The 20,200-nt window shown below is 43.9% G+C and overlaps 1 protein-coding gene across 2 annotated transcripts in view; it reads right to left on the reverse strand.

Moving 5' to 3' along the window:
* BTAF1 (B-TFIID TATA-box binding protein associated factor 1) overlaps positions 1 to 20,200 on the reverse strand; it is a 1,094,445-nt gene that overhangs the window by 578,113 nt on the left and 496,132 nt on the right. For both annotated transcript variants that reach the window (XM_086922506.1, XM_086922505.1), the window contains exon 16: positions 6,419 to 6,565. In XM_086922506.1, coding sequence (XP_086778632.1) covers positions 6,419 to 6,565 — 147 coding nt within the window. The remainder of the gene's footprint in view (positions 1 to 6,418; positions 6,566 to 20,200) is intronic.

Below are 20,200 nucleotides of genomic sequence, written 5' to 3' on the forward strand. Positions count from 1 at the left end.
GTGTGTGTCAAGGTGCGGTGAGCAAGCTGGCAGATAAACTACATAGTTTATTGGTAATCAAGATGGAGTGGATAGTATTTCAGCCCAGTCTTGAATACAGAGAGGGAAATAATCTCATGTCTAAGCAAACTAGTTGGTGTTAAGTGTAAGAACAGAGCGAACTGAACGATCTAAATCTGGATTATATATACAGAAGTATATGGACTGTAAACAGGGAATAGTAGTAGAAGGGCCAATATTATTTAAGGCTGTAAAAGAACAAGTTCTGGGAAGGGTCGGACAGAAGTAGCACAAACATGCTTGTAGAGTTATGAATTTGAATAATGCTCCTTTTTTTTGCAGATAGCCATCCAAACTTGTGTTGAGGGCATGTCTGGGAAGAATGAAATGGGTTAATGTAGCAGTTATTGTGAGAAAGTGGCTCTATATAGACTGGACAATAATGAAGTACAGTGTGTATAGAGTCCACAAACCCCAAAGGTATAACAGAGGTTAAAGTCAGGACTGACCTTACTCTCAAAAGTAGTAGCTTGGTCGAGCAGTAAGGCAGTACCAGAGGCCAGTGCAAAGCATTTGTTGTACACACTTCGCACCTCGCCCAGGATGTGCATTGTTGCAGGCCCAGGAGAGTGGGGGCTCTCCACCCAGGGGTCCAGCAACATGTTCGCTGTGTGGCAGCCTAGGCAGCCTCTCAGTCTAGATGTGGATTGTAGGTTAGGTTTTCAGGGGACATCTCTAAGATGCCCTCTGTGAGAAAGTGGCTCTATATATACACTGGACAATAATGAAGTACAGTGTGTATAGAGTCCACAAACCCCAAAGGTATAACAGAGGTTAAAGTCAGGACTGACCTAACTCTCAAAAGTGGTAGCTTGGTCGAGCAGTAAGTTAGTACCAGAGGGCAGTGCAAAGCATTTGATGTACACACTCAGTCAGCAAAGGATTTCACACACTCAAAGACTGAACTCCAGGCCAATGGTTTTTATATCCAAAGATATAGTTGTTTTATTTTTAGAACCAACAGGCATAAAAATATACTTTGCTAGATATGAGTGCACTCATGTAATTACTTTGCAAGGAAGCAATAAAGTATGTGAACACAATTGGTACAGGAGTTGCTGAAGGCAACTCAAGTCTAGACACATTTTAGCATTGAGCTCAATGGATTGTTACCATAAAAGTACAGTTGATTATAGTACAGATTACTTTAGTAGTTCCAGGACAAGATCCTATATTCAGTCCTGGGGTCTAAGCTGGAACCAGATTAGCAAACACGTTATAGGTACTGTAGTGAATTTTCATGAATATAAAGCGGTTTTAGACGTTCACACTTAGAAACTTTTCAAGGGAAATCTGGCAATGTTATTCAATGGGAGAAAATTCAGGTTGCAGGTAAAGTACGATCGCGTTTCTTTTGTAATCCAGTACTGGGATTCTAGGGCCAGCACTGGGGTCTGAACTTAAAACAGGTAGATAATTGCGTTATTTTTTATGATTTTTAAAGAATATTTGAAGTTTTCAAAAGTAGGCACTTAGAAGAAATGTCATAGAAAAGCAGACAATGGGTTCTTATGGAGAAAATACAGATTACTAGTAAACCCGGTAAAGATTACTTTTGCGTCTCAGTACTGGGCTACAAGGTACAGTACTGGCTTCTTCCCTGCTCACAGGTGAGTACTTCGGAAGTCGGCTGATTTTATATGAATATTTGCAGTTTTCAAAACTTCACACTTAGAAAATGTTCGAGTCAAAATGGGTCAATGTTATCCAATGGCAGGTAAGTGAATTATCGCTTTCCAGGTGAGTACTTGGCTGGTGAAGTTAAGGTTCCTGGTATAGACTCAGGTGTCCACCAGGGTCAGGTAAGTACAGTCGGTTCCACCCCAGCAGTGCAGGGCCGGCCGGATGCAGAGGTAGGTAGGCCCAATGATATCCAATGGGGGAAAGGGGGCCTTCGGTTGGTGGCTGCTGGCTAGCAGGCCAGGCGGCTGTGGGAGCTGGGATCCTGGTCGCTTGCTCAGCGAAAGGGGGGGGGGGGGGGGGGGGGGGAGTAGGGTAGGACAAAGGAGGCACAGCCTGCCCTTGAGCCGTCGGGCGCTCAATGTTATCCAATTGGAAAGGTCAAAAAGGAACAAAGGCTGCAGGCTCGGGGACAGAGACTCTCCAGGGGTGACGAGCACTTCGAGAGGTAAGTTGGGATCTTGGAGCACAGGTAGGTACCCCAAAGGGAGGCACAGGGGGCTGTAGAGTGCAGGGGTGTATTTGGGTGTCGGAAAAGCTTACCCTCAGCAGGTCGCGGTCGGGGTGGCCCCTGGGTCTGAGTCTGCAGGCGTCGGCTGGTTCGTAGAGGAGGGTCTTTGGGCACTGGACTTCGGGTCCCAGTCGCCGGGGGGACGTCCTTGTGGTCTTGGTTCGGTTGGGCCGGGCTCGGCGGATGCAGAGTGGGCTGGTCCGAAGCTTCCTGGTTGGCACCAGGTGGGTTGTTGCAGCAGAGCCTCTGCTGATGGGAGTCCCAGTCTTTAGGCGGGTCAAGGCAGGCAGGTCCTCTGGGTGTCCCAAGTTTGCTATCCGCAGGAGTCGCCGGGATTAGGCAGGAGCAGGTTCCAGGATCGACAGGCCGGTAGGGCTGGGGCCAAGTCAGTTCTCGTCCTGTTAGCAGCTGCACGGCAGGTCTTCTTCTTCTTGATCTTCTTTTCGTATCGGGATCGGAGGAAGGAAGGTCCAGAGAGCCCCTAAATACTGAATTTAGGGGCGTTACAGGTAGGGCAAGGACCAGGACCAATGGGTCCCTGTCCTGGGGCGAGTACACCACCTGGCCTGCTCCTCTCTTGTGGGAGGGGGGCAGGAGCCTAGCTGGGATTGGGCAGGGCTCCCCATCAACAAGATGGCCGGAGCCCGGGGTCGTGCTTCACCTCGTCTTCCCCACCTGAGGGGTGGGGTTGGCACAGGCTGGCACCCCCCCCCCTTCCTGACGTAGTTTTCCGCGCCAGTCTTCCCGCCAGAGTGGGGGTTAGAACTGGTGGGGGACAGTTGCTGGGTACAGCAAATGGTCTAGAGAAGCTCACAGAGGCGGCATGCCTTTGAAGCTTCCCCCTGCCCATCCTGGGGGAGGAGACCTAGCACCTCGCCAAGGATGTGCATTGTTGCAGGCCCAGGAGAGCTGGGATCTCCACCCAGGGGTCCAGCAACATGTTTGCTGTGTGGCAGCCTCTGCAGCCACTCAGCCCAGACTTGGATTGTAGGTTAGGCTTTCAGAGGGTATCTCCAAGATGCCCTCTGGTGCATAGTACATTAAATCCCACACTGGCATCAGTGCAGGTTTAATGTGCTGAGAAGTTTGGTACCAAACTTGTCTGTCTTCATTGTAGCCATTATGGCGCTGTGGAGTTTGTAATGACATCCTCCCAGCACCATATACTCTTAATGGCATCATGGCACTTACAGTGCCCAGGAATGGCCCTGGGCACTGTAGGGGCACAGGGCTCGTGCACCTGTGCCCACACCTCTGGCATAGGGCACCCTGCTAGAGGGGTGACTGAAGTATGCTAGGGCAGTGGGTTCTGTGGGCATGGCACACAGGGTTGTGTGTCATGTGGACTCTTGGTTTAGTTTTGTACTTAGGCACTCAGCCTGCAAAGGCAGTGTGTGGGTGCAAGGGTACAGGGCCCTTGAGGGTGGCACAATAAGTGCTGCAGCCCTAAGGGGGTCTTCTCTGGTCACCATGCTCTGGGTACCTAGGGTACCATTTACTAGGGGCCGAGAGGTGGCCAGAGATGCCAATTGGGTTTTTAGTTTTAGCACAGTTTTAGGGAAGGAACACAGGCCCTGGGTACCTGGTTGGCAGGAACCCAGGGCACACACAGTCAAAGCACATCAGCAGTTCGGAGAAAAGTGGGGGCATACCAAGGCAAGAAAGATGGCACTTTCTCACACCCTCTGGTGCATTTTACATTAAATCCCACACTGACATCAGTGTGGCTTTAACGTGCTGAGAAGTTTGATATCAAACTGGTCAGTCTTCAGTGTAGCCATTATGGTGCGGTGGAGGTCGTAATGACAATCTCCCAGTACCATATACTCTTAATGGCATCACTGCACTTAGTGCCCAGGAATGGCCCTCGGTACTGTAGGGGCACAGTGCTCATGCACCTGGGCCCACACCGCTGGCATACAGCACCCAGCTAGAGGGGTGACTGAGGCATGCCAGGGCAGTGGGTTTTGTGGGCATGGCACACAGGGATGTGTGCCATGTCAACTCTCTGTTTAGTTCTGCACTTAGACACTCAGCCTGCAAAGGCAGTGTGTGGGTGTCAGGGCACAGGGCCCCTAAGGGTGGCACAATAAGTGCTGCAGCCCTTAGGGGTCTTCTCTGGTCACCATGCCCTGGGTACCTAGGGTACCATTTACTAGGGGTTGACAGGTGGCCAGAGATGCCAATTGGGTCTTGGTTTCAACACAGTTTTAGGGAAGGAACACAGGCCCTAAGCACCTGGTTGGCAGGAGCCCAGGGCACACTCAGTGAAAGCAAAATCAGCAGTTCAGCAAAAAGTGGGGCATACCAATTCAAGAAAGATGGCACTTTCTCACACACCTCCATTGCGCCTGCCAGCAACGAGGCTAGTTTTGAAAGATTGTCCCCATTAATGTCCTTTGGTCTGGAACAGCGAGGCTCTTTCAGTTTGTGCCAACCTTCGGTTGTCGAGTGTTTCTACGTTGATGGTCTTCAGGATCTTTGTGGCTTTCGTCACCTTTCTCTTTTCAGCATCCATCGCCACATTCCTCACGGCTTCTGGTCTTTTGATGTTGACAACACTACCTTCGGTGTCCAACTCTTTCTTGTGCTGGAGTGACTTCAACACTTTCTACGTTGTTGCTGGAAAGACCCAGGTGCTTCAAGCATTCTTGTGGTTTCTGTATGTTGGCCACGGCGTAATGTGAGGGTTGCTGCTTCAGTCTGGCCTGGAGTCTTCGACAGGAATTTGGGGTAGGCCTTGCAATCTTCTCCGTTGTGATTTGTTGGAAGACACAAGTTACAGACCTTGTGTGGATCGCTCTACGTGAACTTGTGGTGGCAGTGGGACAGAATTTAAATGAGGTGTTCTCCATATCCCTCTCACGTGTCCCTCTCCTCTGCATTCTCCGGCACGTGTCCTCTCAGAGGGGAGCTCTCCTCCTGGGCTTCGTTGATCCTTGTGGTCACCTGTTATTTTTGGTGCCCTTTTTTCTTCTCTGCAGAACCTTAAAGATTCTTCGGAACTCTCCCGGTGTGCTTCACAACAAAAAGGCAGAAAAAAATCTGAAGATGGCGGTGGCGAACAGGAACTTCCGGGCCACCGTCTAACGTCATAAGTGATGGACTTACCACCAAATGGTGGTTGACGATGAAAAGAAAGAAAGAAAAAAAAAGTTGACAAAACACAATTCCATACCAAACCACTAGATGGTGGAATAGATGTGAATCTACAAAGGGATTCATGCTGCAAAACCTTGGTTTCTTTTGTGATAGTGATCTTTGCTTAGATATTCATGTGAATAGGCTGGAATTTATCAGTTTTTCATAACTTGAAGTTCTCTAAAAACTTCTACTTCTCTTTCCGGTTGAACATAGTCCTTTGATTGATCAAGCTGCTATGCTCAATCGGTTAGACTATGGTAATTCTTTGTTCCAGGGAGCTTCAGATTTTATTAAAAGTCTAGCTCGGATCCGGAATGCTGCATCTCGTCTGGCCTTGTTACTCCCTTGAATTTCATCTGCCTTCTTTGCGCTAAAGAAACTGCAATGGTACCGGCTGCAAAAAAGGATTCTGTTTGAATCTCTCTGTATTAACAAGGCCTTTCATATGACCAGACAGGTCAACTTGCGGAACAACTTCACGAGGTACTGTCCTGGCTGTCTGCAGTAATCGGGCAAGGGGCAGAGGGTTCTCAGTACTAACTGAGCTTCTATGGATTTGCTTATCAATATCTCCGCTGAACTCTGTCAGTTTAGGAAGCCGCTTAAAACCTGGATGTTCACTTTGTAAATGTTGGCAAGAAAGGATGCAGTACAGTTAATTCTCATCCCAGGACACTTTTCAGGCAATCTTGTGCTTTAGAAATGAATTTAATAATAATTACAAATAATTGCATTCAGCCACCATCTTTTATTCAGAAGCAAGTGTCACCAAAAAAAGAGAACATACTTTTAGACCAAGGCAGCCTTATATATATGATACAAGAAGGAGAACCATACTATATAATTATATCGGAGGATAGTTTTTATATTCTTTAGGCTGGGGAGCAAGTAAGGGGTGCATATACAGTGTGGGATGGCGGAGGGTTGTACAGAGAATACCTTTGTAGGAATCCGTTCATAGTGCCAGAGTTCCACAAGACTGATCTATTTGAAAGAAAACATTTCAAATAACCAACTTTTTACCTTTGTTCTGGCCTTCACTTCCAACAACATGTTCAAATCAATAGGTAAGTGGGAAGGCTGCATCATTAAGCAGAGCCAAGCTCCCATCCAAGGGCATGCAGCTGCAACTACATATTGTACTGAAGTCTTTGCTAGTTCTTTCCACACCTACAAAAGTACAAATGACAAATTCTAAAGGTGATCATGTAGGGTGAAAAGTCACAGCAATAAAAAATGTATTATACAAATAAACAGGGCCAGGGGGGTGGGGGGATGGAGGACAATGTGGTACTTTCTGCGTAGACATGCATTTGACACATAGTACATCATCTATTGCATAATTAACTTATGAGTGTCAGCTTTGCTGTAAAAAAGAGTAAACCATATACTGTAAAAGTAAGCAATTAACAACTCACACTTTGTAAAAGTTAAGTTAGCAATAAACTGTTGACTGTTGTATTTAGACATTACAGGGGCTGGCAGTTTTACCCTGGAACAAAAAGTTGTCTGTCTTCAACACAAAATTAAAGTAATTTCATGTACTTTAATTGGGTGGAAAGATGAATTCCGCCTTTATCACGAAAAATATTTGTTTCACTACTCACACATTGTATCCTTAGAGTACAGATATGACTCTCAAAGAAGCCAATATTTTAAGAAGATACTCCGATATTAGAATTCCAAACGTGTTGTATCTCTTTCAACTTTGATGCCTTGAAGCATAAAGAATATATAAACACAGTCACTCCTGAGGTTCACTTGATGTATTACTATAATATTTTAGCCAAACTATCACAATTCTTGAAAACATACCATAAGGTAAAAAATAAAATACATAGTGTCGCCACTTTTCTTTTTTTTAATCACTAAAGTAAAGAAGCAATTTTTTTACATTTTAAATTCCATCAATGATTACAAAGAAGCACCTAACATAGCCCATGTAAGACATTTACATACAACAAAAAACAAAATTTAGGTCCAAACAGAAAATACTGTTGGACATTGCATATTGCACTCTTGGATTCGTCCTGCGGAATAAGATATATGCATGAGATCTAGGGGCAATGCACAACACCCTCAACATGCGAGTAGTGTGGTTCAACCCTTGCACTGACTGAAATCTCCAGTACGGGATGAGTGTAACTTACTCTGGAGAACATGTATTATGAATACTCTGTAGTGTGGGCTTGCACATGGCCGCTCCAATCATTTTGATATGGAAAAAAATGTGTATTCCAGCTGTACAAGCAGATGTAGGGGTTGGCGTAAACTTTGATTTGTAAACTTTTTGGCAGACTTCAATCAGATGTTACTGATTTGAGTGAGCGTCTAAACCCGTTGATTGTCCATGGGAAATGATTTAAGGGACCAAAACATTAACAATAGAGTGCACTAATTGTTTAAGAATTTCTTTAGGTATTTTCAATTACTGAGATCGTTATAGGTGATCAATAATATATTTCTCGGGTTTTTGTATGTTTTTGTTGTATATGATATCTTGTATAGGCTGTGTTAAGTGCTACTCTTTATTCCGTGACAATCTGAAAGGTAAATACGTTTTGTTTGATACTTTTGTAATTTGTTTTTCATAATATAAATTGTCCCACTATTTTATTAACCTTTGAAAAGGCTCAAACCAAATGGGTACCGGGTACCTGTTTTGGGCTCCTGAGATGCCTCAACCCCATTTTTGGCCTAGCACTCGACAAAACACCATTCAGGCGGTAATTCTGTTCCGGTTAGATTACTGTAAGATCTTCTATCTGGCAACCAACAAGTCGTCACCAGTTCACTTCAGCTGGTCCTAAATGCTGCGCCCAGGCTACTTTTTTCCCTCCCAAAATTCTGTTCCACCCGCGGTCTTCTTCATATACCACATTGTCTCCCTGTGAATAAGCGCATTCACGTTAAGACCCTGTGTGTCGCTCACAAGATCCTGAACTCCCAGGGGGCCCCCATCTTGGCTAACCCTCCTACCCCCTTACTGGCCCTCTTGTCCCTTTTGCCCAACCGATCTCCCCTTGGCCATTGTCCCTCGAGTGAAGGAGCGGAGTTAGTGCTTTTAGTGCAGAGACCCCAATTCTCTGGAACTCACTTCCTCTTTCCATCAGGAATACTGAGAAACACTTCCATTTCAGAAAACCCCTGAAGACATGTTTTTTTCCATCTAACATCACTTTTTCTTTTTCCCCCTGATAGGTTAGCAGATGTCGTTTGTTCACCCTCAAGGTCCAGCGCTGGGAAGCCCTGTTGTTGGGGAAGCTGTGAGCTTTACAAACTATTATATAACATTTAATTTTCTGACCTTGTGCTGAATAAGGGTTACTGAATAAATGTTGCCAAAAAAGAATGACAGTTTGACTAAAATATTACAGTGTAATATATCAAGAGATGCCCTCTGTTGCGATTGTTGTGAAGTTAAGTTATTGACCCAGACTGGTGGAGGTGAATTGTGCAGTCTTGTTGGTATGAAGCATGAAGTTCTCCAAGTGACAACAATATAGTAAGAAATGTACTGCTTGCAAGGCTGTTTCTTCAAAGAAATAGGTACTTCCCAAGTCCTTAAAGTGTGACAAATGCAAATCTGAATACCAGTTTTGGAATGCATCAATACTGCACACACATTATGAACATGTGCACATATTACAAGCATATACACCCCATTTTCTGCAAAGTGCAACAATGTATATGTTTACTGAACCAATTCTACTCTTGGAAGTAAAAATGAATAGGTCATTAAAATGACATCTCTGTGCTTACATGCAAGACAAAACCCATAACTGTCAGAGAATAACATTTTGAAATACATCAATAACTACAGTTCCCTTTCTTAACAAGTCTGTATTTATTGATAGCACTCTGATATCTTTAGTATTAATCTGTGATTAAAAGATAGTTAATAGCTAGACAGAATATGCCATACAATTTGCTCATTCGTATAATTTACTTTAACTTGCAGCATAATTGGGTCCTCCAAATGCTATCATATAAGGTATAAATATGCACAATTTACAATAGTTCCTGTCAGGACTCACCCATAGAGCATGGCATATATTGGATGTATACATTTCTCCAAACCAGAAGTAACACTATTTAACAAAACACACCCGTTAAAAGGACTAATCACCACATAACCTTCTCATTCAAGATCACAAATAAAACATCAACGAAAGCTGCCCAAACCACTATAATCTATAGACAGTGGAACAAACTAAACATGTAGGAGTTGGAATCACACCTAACAAATAATCAACAGGAAACACATTATTTGAATGGATGTCCTCAACCTTTGAAAAAATAATTCCAAAAAACAATTTCAACACAAGGCAAAAGAAAGAAAACCCCATGGATGAATGAAGAGCTGAAAAAAATAAAGTGCATCTCTCAACATTCCAGCACACATGGCTCAAGTTCAAGAATCCTCAAGACAAAAAAGCTCCAAACAAACCAGAAGGTATAAATCATACATAAAGAAGGCCATAAAAAATACTACTCCAACAAAATCGACAGAGCCAAATGTTCTGTCAAGGAGCTCGATAAAATTACCAGAAATGTGAAAGGAGGGGATGGTGGAGGTAGTGATGCTGAAAGAGGTGGAGGAGCAGGTGGAGAAGGAAGTGGAAGTGATGGTGGAGGGTGATGTGCAGGGTTTGTAGCCTTGTCCTTGTTCCTCTTTTTGGGAGGTATGGGAACGTCCAATTCCTCCTCAAAAGTTAACTGCTTCAATGGTGTAGGAGAGGCTATAAACGCCCTGTGCATTCATGAATGAGGATGTTTCTGTTTATAGTCAATTGTTTCAAGTATAGGCTCGACTGGGGATGTGGAAGCAGAGGATTGCTTTGAGGGTTTCTGCTCAGTCGATTTAGGAATCGAGGCTTTTGAAGATTTTTTGCCCCATACCGAAGGAGATGGAGTCGGTTTCGTTGGCGGTCCCGAAGGCTTAGCGGACACCGAAGAATGTGCTCTATCCGAGGAAGTCGAACCTGAGGACTTAGTATTAGTTCAAGTTTTCTGTGCAAGGCCCTACGGTGGGGCTTACACTTTATCTTTTTCGGACCCCACCATGCCAAATGGCAGTGGTTGTTCGGTGACCTCTAAAAGTGGAAAGGGCGAATGTTTGGAAGTCTTTTTGATTGGTGCAGGGTCTGAGGCGACAGTACTCCAATGCTGCTTGAGAAGTTCTAGTTCCTCCTCCGCATCAGAGCTGGAGAGCTCTTCGATGGAGAACGCCCCTTTACCCTCTACGGCAGCATGCTCTGCATGCACGTGTTCCGCACCGAAGATGTCAGGAGTATCGTCTTCGCCGTGGTGAGACATCTCCAGTCGATGCGACCTTCAATTGCGAATTGTCTTTTTCGATATGAAAGACTTGCAGGCATCTCAGTTGGTCTTGCGGTGATCGCGCGAGAGGCAAAGGTTACACACTTGGTGTTGATCGGTGTGTGAATATTTAGCGTGACACTGGGCAAAATCGAAAAGGTGTTCATCCCATCAGGAACACAGTTCTTTGGTCCTGAAGGCTCTACACTGGTTCTACAGATCCTCTATCAGACGGATGTGCATCACTTCACAGCAATTAATGGCAAAGGACCAAAATGTACTCAAGCAAAACAAAATATTCCCAACCCAGGAACTTACTTTCCAGACTGGCAGCTCACTTACTTCCTGCTTACAGGAGGAAAAACATTGGTGGTGCTACCTTCTCTGTGCTGTGGCAAAACTTCAAAATTATCTACCTCCAAAGATCAGAGCCACTGAGAATGGATTAGATTTCAGAAGGATGATTGAAACCATGGTATTTCCAATATGATCCAACAATAAATCCAAACATTCTCATTTCCTGCCTAAAGACAGATATCCTCCAGGACCCACTAAGATCAGGACCCACTAAGATCAATAAGCAGAATCTCTTTATCTACCCCTAAATCAAGAAGGAACACATCCTCATAGAAAATCAACACTGATGCATTTTTCTCAAACACACAACGGTATAATCAAAGCAAACTCCATTGATAGTCTCTTACTTAAAATCTCACATAGCTCAGTTCTTCATATTAACCCCTTGCGTGCTCAGGACGGCCCCCGGCCGTCCTACATCACGCGAGGCGTGTACGCAGGACGGCCGGGGGCCGTCCGAATGCCGCCTATTCCCCAGCGAGGCACGAATTCCGCACCTGCGCTGGAGAATTCATTAGTGGGTGGACTTCAGACGGACCCCGGCCATCCTGCGCACACGCCCAGCGTGACGTAGGACGGCCGGGGGCCGGCCTGAGCACGCCAGGGGTTACACCGCCTAATTGAATCCCTGCACCGTGCCGAAATTCGCAGCCACGGGGAAGGGGTTAAAACAAGTACAAAGTTGAACACTATCAATAGAGTTCAATATTTATGTTTGTTGAGGCGGTCTGTTCATTTAACATATAGAACAACCTAAGGCAGAGTAACTTATACAACCTGACCACAACTTTCAACGGCTCTAAGATTACCTCAACATTCCCAAAAAGCGTGCATGAAATTAACTTTAATTTAGGTTTTCTTCAGTGAATACATAAATGTAAATACACAAATACATATACATAAATACATATACACACAAATACATACACACAAACACAAATACATATACACAAATACATACAGACCAAAACACACAAATACATATACATATAAATACACAGACACGAATACATATACATAAATACATACATATATATTCACTGGAAAAAAACCAAAGTTAAAGAATCGTAATACTATTTGTCAGTGAGAACATTAACGTACTGAACTAAAATAAAAAATACAACAAAAAAGGAAATTCACCAGTTATAGTGAGCGACCCCAACTATAACTTGCGTCCCCACCATGCACTGCTTATGACCTCACATGACAGCACTCATCACATGTTCTACGACATCACTGATAAACATCATCCAAACTTCGCTTTTCCACATATTGGTCTATAAATTATATGGTATTAGAGACCTGACAGTAATTAAAAAATGACTAAGGAGAATATCAGCCATCATTACTACCATCACAGATACTATACCATTAGCTGCGCAAGGCATGCATTTTCTGTGACATTTACCCTATATCATACACTTTACAGGTAGCTTAGTTCACAATCAACCACAGATATATGGGAAACTCTCTGAGTATGCTGTTCAATCTGTAAATAACTGTTCACAGTAAGCCAAAATAGTGAATGCCAATTCCAAAACAAGTGCCCTACTACGGACGGCTTTTATCTGTATGAAACCCTGAGACACACCGAACGAGAACTGAATACTGTAAACAGTGTTTACGGTGACAGTTCTTTTTATAACACACTGCTTGAAAACACTGAAATCCTCATGAGAAATACAACAAAGAGTATTCAAATGAATCTACTAAGAAGTGTACATTCTATGCAATAGTAGTAAAAAAAGAAACTATTTGCTAGAAATAATCAAGATCTGAAGGTGCTAAAGATCATACTACCTTCACCCCTCATACTGTGGTAAAAACTTTACAGATAGCCCATCTTCTGAAACAAAACAAGTAAACATACAAAGGCAGGGCTCGAAAAGTCCTAAAAATATTACTAGACCAGTTTAGTAACTTACTTAATCTACTCGACCTAGCTGCATTGTACTTGACCAATGAACTGGTCCCAAATTGTGTAATCTAGGGAAATATATTGTCTTAAGGCTCTGCCTTTTTCCACATGATCACATGAGAGCACCTTCAAATATGTAAGTTCACTATTTCTGCTATACAATAAAACTATTTACTAGACTAAACGTTTGCTCCATGTATAATAATAACAGAGCCCACATAGAGGGTAAACATGATCTCTGGCTTGCCTCGTAGTTCACTAATGGCATTGGCACCTGAGCAGAAACAGGAATATTTCCCAGTTCATGTTTAAAAGTGTTTAAAAGTTTTACTGATAAACTATATAGCGCAAAAACAATATTTGAAACTTGGGTTTCAGCAAAAATATTTAAAATATGCACATCAACAAGTAAAGTGTTCTGATTTGATCCTATAAAAATCTTTTGCTTCCACCACAAACTTACAAAAATGTGTCTTTATAAGAAATACGCTACTTACCTGTAACTGCAGTTACCCAGTATTGCTATCTTTCACAGATTCACATGCTTGAATCATTCCCTGTCGTCCAAGTGGGAGTTCCACGATAATATAAATAAAGCAGCAGTAATTTAAAAACTTCCATAGGCTACCATGCATTTAATAGCCTATCTACCTCCATTTCTAAAAAAAGGAGCAAACTTTAAGTACAACCAACCAATAACCAGCACCCTCTGGAACTTTCCCAAGAGAGGAATAATCCCTCAGATTTTCCAGCACAAGTGGGGATAGGAATACCGAAGCGTAATGGGAGCCTGTCCGGGGAGGAGGGTGGGTTGCATGTGAATCTATTAAAGATACCAATAATGGATAATGCAGTTACAGGCAAGAAACTTATTTCTTATACAGTATTGGGTATCTTTCATAGATTCACATGCTGGAGTCAGAATAGCAAGCAGTAATCTAAAACTAGAAAGCACCCTTAGTGGATAGTAGGTAGTACCAATAACATATCAAAATGTATTCACAAAAGGAATATCTTGAGAAAATACTGGTGTAAAACTACATGCATATAAATGCATAGACATGTGGAATAAACATTTCTACCATAAGCTTAAACAAGTATACTGTCTTCTAGAACCAATAAAGGTACATTTTAAAATGCAGGTCAATATTGAAAACAGAAAAGAAATCCTCTAATTAAAGAGGCTCACCTTACTGAAACAAATGACGTAGCATTGCCTGTCTCACAGCTGCATCAGCACGCTGCATCAACTCCAGGCAATAGTGCTGCGTGAACGTATGCGTTGTAATCCACGTCGCAGCTCTACAGAATTGGTCTAGTGACACCCCTGCGAACACGGCAACCGATGTAGAGACTGCTCTTGTGGAGTGCGCGCTCACTGTTTTTGTCAAAGGCTTGCCTGCCTTCTGGCAAAACTGAATTGTGGCTGCTCTCCATCTTGCTATGGTAGCTTTAGAAACTGTAGTGCCCTGACGACCTTGTCCATAGGCTATGAACAGTTGATCTGTTTAGCGGATAGACTTAAGTTTTCTGCAGGTAGAATTTAAGACACCTCTTGATTTCTAGAGTGTGTAGAGTTTTTCCGCAGGTGTGTAAGGATCAGGGAAGAAAGTCCTGAGAATGATAGGTTTGTTTAAATGGAACTTCGAAGGAGTCTTAGGGATAAATGTGAGATTCGTCCTGAGGATAACCATTTCATTTGTAAAACAAAGAAAAGGAGGTTTTATAGTGAAAGCTTGCATTTCGCTAACCCTTCTGGTGGATGTTAGGACGAGCAGAAGAGCCACTTTCCACGTCAGGTGCTTAATGTCCGCACTATGGATGGGCTCAAACGGTTGTTTCATCAATTGCAACAGGACTATATTTAGGTGCCACTCAGGGGTGGAGCTTGAACAGGTGGAGAAGTACAAAACATGCCTTTCATGAATTGCTGTACTACTCCGGTAGAGCAGAGACGTTTTAGGGAGCATCTATATTGAGACAGCTGCAAGATGAAACTTAATTGAAGAGTATACCAGTCCAGATTTTGCCAAGGACAGGAGGTATGGCAGGATTTAGTCTGGAGCAGAGATTTGATTGGATTCGATTTGGTATTTCTAAAGTGCATGAATGTCCTGGGGCGTCTTGGCGCTATGTCCGATGCTTAATGAGGAGTTATGCTTACATTTATAGTCTTAGCAGGTAAAAAGCCATGTTTTTACGCTTTTCTAAAATGCAGGAGTGACGGACTGCATTTTATCGTAATCGGGAGTAGGTTCCAGTTCTTGACAGTACGTAGCAAGAAACTTCTCCCTCCCCACCTCATCTGCTTGAATTTAGGAACTTGCACAGTTTTTGAGTGGGCGACTTTAAACTTCTTGCCGGCATATACCACTTCAGATGGATTCTCAGGAATTGTGGTCCCATCCCATGCAAGGATTTGTAAGCCAGACACAATGATTTTAACCTAATCCTCTTCCCCATAGGAAGCCAGTGAAGGCTACTCAATCTGTGGCATACTGGTTCCGATCTTGTTATTTTGAGCACCATCCTTGTGGCAGCGTTCTGCAAACGCTGTAGTTTTGCTAGGTGTTGGACTTGCAATCCTGAATATAAGGCATTTCCGTAATCTACTCTGGCCAAGACCAATGCGGTCACCAGTGTTTTGCATGAATCTTGAAGTATATATGGGCGGACTCTTCTAATCATTTTCAATATATACCAAATGGTTGATGCAAAGTTATTTATTTAGTCATTAAAAGTCAGTTGGTTATCAAAAATGACTCTCAGACTTTTAACCTTATTCACGGGTTTTGGACAATCGCCCAGACTATCCAGCCACCATCTGGGCGACCAAAAAACTGCCCTCGCTCCCAGGAGCATCACCTCGGTTTTCTCTTCATTTTGTTTCAAGCAGTTTGACTGCATCCAGTGACCAACCTGTGCCATACATTCATTAAAAATCCTTGCTGTTTCTTCAACATTCCCGGTGACTGATATCACTATTTGGGTGTCATCGGCGTATAACACTGATGTGAAGCCGTACTGCCTTATGATATCCGCCAGGGGAGCGACATACACATTAAAAAGTGTGGGGCTCAAGGATGATCCTTGAGGTACTCTGCATGGTGATTTAAAAGAGGCAGATGTGCATTCTCCTACTTTTACTGAGAAAGACTTATCTCTTAGGAAGGAGGCCATCAGCATGAGTGCCGAGTCCTGGAATCTTAGTTCTGCTAAACGTACAAGTAATATCTCATGGTTCACGGTATCGAAGGCAGCCGACAGATCCAGTAGAATCAGGGTGGCCTTCCCTCCAGCATCTAAAATCATCCTCAATTCCTCAGCGGACGGAACTAATGCAGTTTCTGTTCCGTGCTCCTCTCAGAATCCACATTGCGAATGGTCCAGAAGTTCATTCGCAGCAATATGTTCTGATAGTTGATTATGGAGTAGTTTTTCAAAATCCGGGGATGGGATTTCTGATATTGGATGGTAGATGCTAGGTTGTTTAGGGTCCAAGTTGTCTTTTTTAAGAGTGGCTATCTTCCACTTGTCTGGAAAGTAGCTTGAACGAATTTGTTCTATGAACACAATTTTCAATTGTTCACTTAATATTTCCAAAAATATATGCATCACCATTGGTCCCCCGGATTTAACCTTCTTTACTACCCGGTTGATTTGGGCAGATGAGGGAGGTAAGAAACAAAACCCAGATTTGGGACTTGAAATGTCCAGATCTTGTGTATCTTGTTTAACTGAGTCCATAAGCTTATTAGCTTTTAGTATTCTTTAAAGACTCATACACTGAGGTGACTTTGTCAACAAAAAACTGCCCAAGTGTATTGCAGAACTCTATGCTGCTTTCCATTTGTATGGCCGTCGGTAGGTTCGCTAGTTTTTTTGACAGTGGTGAAAAGCTCCCTACTGGAATTCTTTGTCTCATCAGTAGAGAGATACGGATGCACTTTGTTTTGATGGCACCAGAGGCAGAATCACTTCCATTTCAGTTTGTACGTCTTGTTGGTGGTATCTGCACGAGACCTGGCAATAATGTCTTTACACTGTTGCACAATGGTCACATTTTTAAATTCAAAGAATTCAGGAGCCACACATGCAATTGGAGAGATGCTGGCTCCGGATGACACATCTGACCTCAGTTTCTGGTCAATAGGGTTGGTATCTGCAGTAGACAGATGGGCTGGGCTTCCGAGAGGAGGAGAAGCTCTGTTAACCAGGAGGTGCCTGGGCCATCTGGGGGCTATCAGAAGAGGTCAGAAATGTTCTATTTTCATTTTTGTAAGGACATTGAGTATCAGTGGAATGGGAGGAAAGGTGTAAGCATAGATTCCAGACCAGGGCATTGAAAGGATATTCTCCCGAGAGTTTGGGAGAGGGAACCTGCTTGTGAATAACCTGCATTTGGAATTGGTGTGGGTCGCAAACCGGTCCAGCGCTGGCTTCCCCCAGTGTGAAAAAATCCTGTCTAGTTGGTCTTGCTCTATCTCCCATTTGTGGCAGGTGTCCTCGGTCCTGCTGAGGGGGGACCAACACAGGTGAACCTTTTATCCGCGTGAGGAAATCTTGCAGGGAAAGAAACATGGCCTTCAACTCTAGCCTGTTGATATGCATCTGACGTTGGAACAAGGACCATTTTACCTGCATCTAAAGGTCTTGGAGATGACCTTGCCAACCCTCCATGGAAGCAATGGTGGACACAATGAATTTGGGTATCAGAGACAAAAAAGAGAGGTGTGACTTCAGAGTCCACAATCTGAATGCCTGATAGTTATCACATTGAAGGATACCATAGTTTAAATCCATTGAAATTGAAGTTGCTCTTGCAACGGTCTCATGTGAAGACGAGCTAGCGGCACAAGGTCGATTGCAGAGGAGAGCATGCCTAGTAGAGACTTGGATGTCCTCACTGAAGTGCACCTTTTTTTTGATAGTCTGAGAGCCAAGGTTTGCAGCCGCTCCTATCTTTCCTGCGAGAGGAAAGCTTTGTTCTGAATGGTGTCCAGGTTGGCCCCTAGGAACGTCATTGTCTGAATTGGAACAAATGATAATTTACATTGGTTTATGGTAAGGCCTAATTTGTGGAACAGATATTGCATTTTTTTATAGCTGTAGCAGCTAGACGAGCCGATGGAGCTTTCAGGAGCCAATCGTCCAAATATGGAAATACTTGGTAAAACAGGTTCCGCAAGGGCGCCGCTAATTGTGCCAGAAACTTAGTGAATATCCACAGAGCAGATTTGAGGGAGAAAGGTATGACTCTGAACTGATAATGGGTTCCAACCGCTGTAAATCCGAGGACCTTTCTGTGTTTGGGGTGTATAGGAACATGAAATAAGCATCCTCCAAATCCAGCACTGTCATGTAGTCCTCGCTGTTGAGGCGCTGAAGGATGTCTCAGAGTGTAACCATCCTTAAGGTGTGATTTTTGAGGAATGTGTTTAGTCGTCTGAGGTCCAAAATATTTTTCAATTCTCCCAATTTCTTGCTTATCAGGAAAAAACGGGAGTAAAAGCCTTTTCCTCTTTGTGCTACTGGAACCCTCTATTGCCCCTTTCAGTAGCATAATCTTCGCCTCCTGTTTGAGTAAGTGAAGACGAGGGGGGTGCGATCCCCTGGCTGGAGTGTTTGGTGGGCGCCAGAAACATTCTAGAGTGTGGCCATAGGATATCAAGTCCAAGACCCATCTATCTGATGAAATATCACACCACCAATGGATATGACTGGAAATGTTTGCACCAGCTGGAGGGGGAAAAGTAGTAGCTGGTACCTTGATGTGGTCACTGCTTGCGACCTGAGTTGTGCTCTTGCTATGGTGGTTTCCTGCAAGAGCCTTGCCTGGAGAAACCAGCTATTGTTACCGGTCAACAGGGTTGTTGCTGGTAAATGACAATATTGCAGTTGAAAGGACTGATAGTGTTGGGTGCGGTGGAAAGCACCTCTATAGCCTGAAGATCCATGTCCTCATGCTCCCCGAAAGGGCACTTTACGATACTGAAAGGTCCACAATGCTTTGGCTGTGTCTATCAGTTTTGATCGGTAGTAAAGCTTAGTCTAGGTTTTCCAAATAAACTGTCGCCATCGGACGCCACATCCAGTTTCTTTAATTGTACTTCTGGACGAAATTACGTTGCTCTAAGCCATCCCTGGTGTCTTAAACCAGCAGCACCAGCTAGTTGTTGAAAACCTGTTGTGGCTATATCCATGGCACAGTCTATAATTTTGTCTGCTGTGCGCTCTCCCTCAGCCAGGACTTTCTGAAATTCTTGTTTATTTTCCTCAGGTATAACCTCCAGAAGGGCCCCGATATTGGACCACATTTGCCGATCATAGCGGCCAAGAATGGCTAGTGCATTAGCAGCTCTTACAGATAGCTGACATGAATAAAAATCTCTTCCCAATTGTATCCAGGCGGTGTTCTTCCTTGTCCGGTGGAGACGTGATGGGAGTGGAAGGATTTTTTGATCTTCGCTGTGCCTCATGGCAAATCACCGAATCTAGCTTAGGACGACCCATAAGACATGCAGGGGATCTTCCGGCGCCATGTACTTTTTGTCTAATCTTGGCAGTACAGGCATTAAAGTGGCCGGTTATTGCATTACGGTAAGGCCTTCCTGCCAGATATGGTCTACAATGGGTATAGATCTTACAGATTTTCTTGATTGCTCTTTATAGTCATAAAGAAAGCAATCTGATTGCTTGACTATTCTGAACAGATGAAATCTGGAATTAGCCCTGTCCATCAGACTATGAAACCCGATTTTTTCGTCTACGGTAAAACAGTCGTCTACATTGATACAGATGTCGGAGAGCTCATAGACGGTGGAGAGCTCATCAACAGTGAAGGTGTTGTCGTCGCTGCAGGCGTCGACGGTGGCACCCTCGTCACCGAGATCTTCATTGACGGGATTGATACCGTCGACGATACCGGGGCGTGGATGGCCGCCAACAATGTTGTAGGCGCCACCGACGGTATCGATGACAAGAGAGTAGTCATCGTCGTTGAAGTAGCAGCCGTCGAAGGTGATACTGAGCAGAGAAGGATCTGTGGCTGGATTTAGGCCTGGAAGGCCCTGAAGAGGTGGCAGAGTATAGTTTAGCTTTACAAGTCCCAGAATGAGATGGCAAGACTAGCTGAGGAGACGTTGGACTCTTTCTCCTTCTTACAAGCTTCTTTGGTGTGATGAGAGGTTTTTAGGATGTTTCTTGAT

Source organism: Lissotriton vulgaris, chromosome 5 (assembly GCF_964263255.1).
Source record: "Lissotriton vulgaris chromosome 5, aLisVul1.2, whole genome shotgun sequence".
NCBI classification, from domain to species: domain Eukaryota; kingdom Metazoa; phylum Chordata; class Amphibia; order Caudata; family Salamandridae; genus Lissotriton; species Lissotriton vulgaris.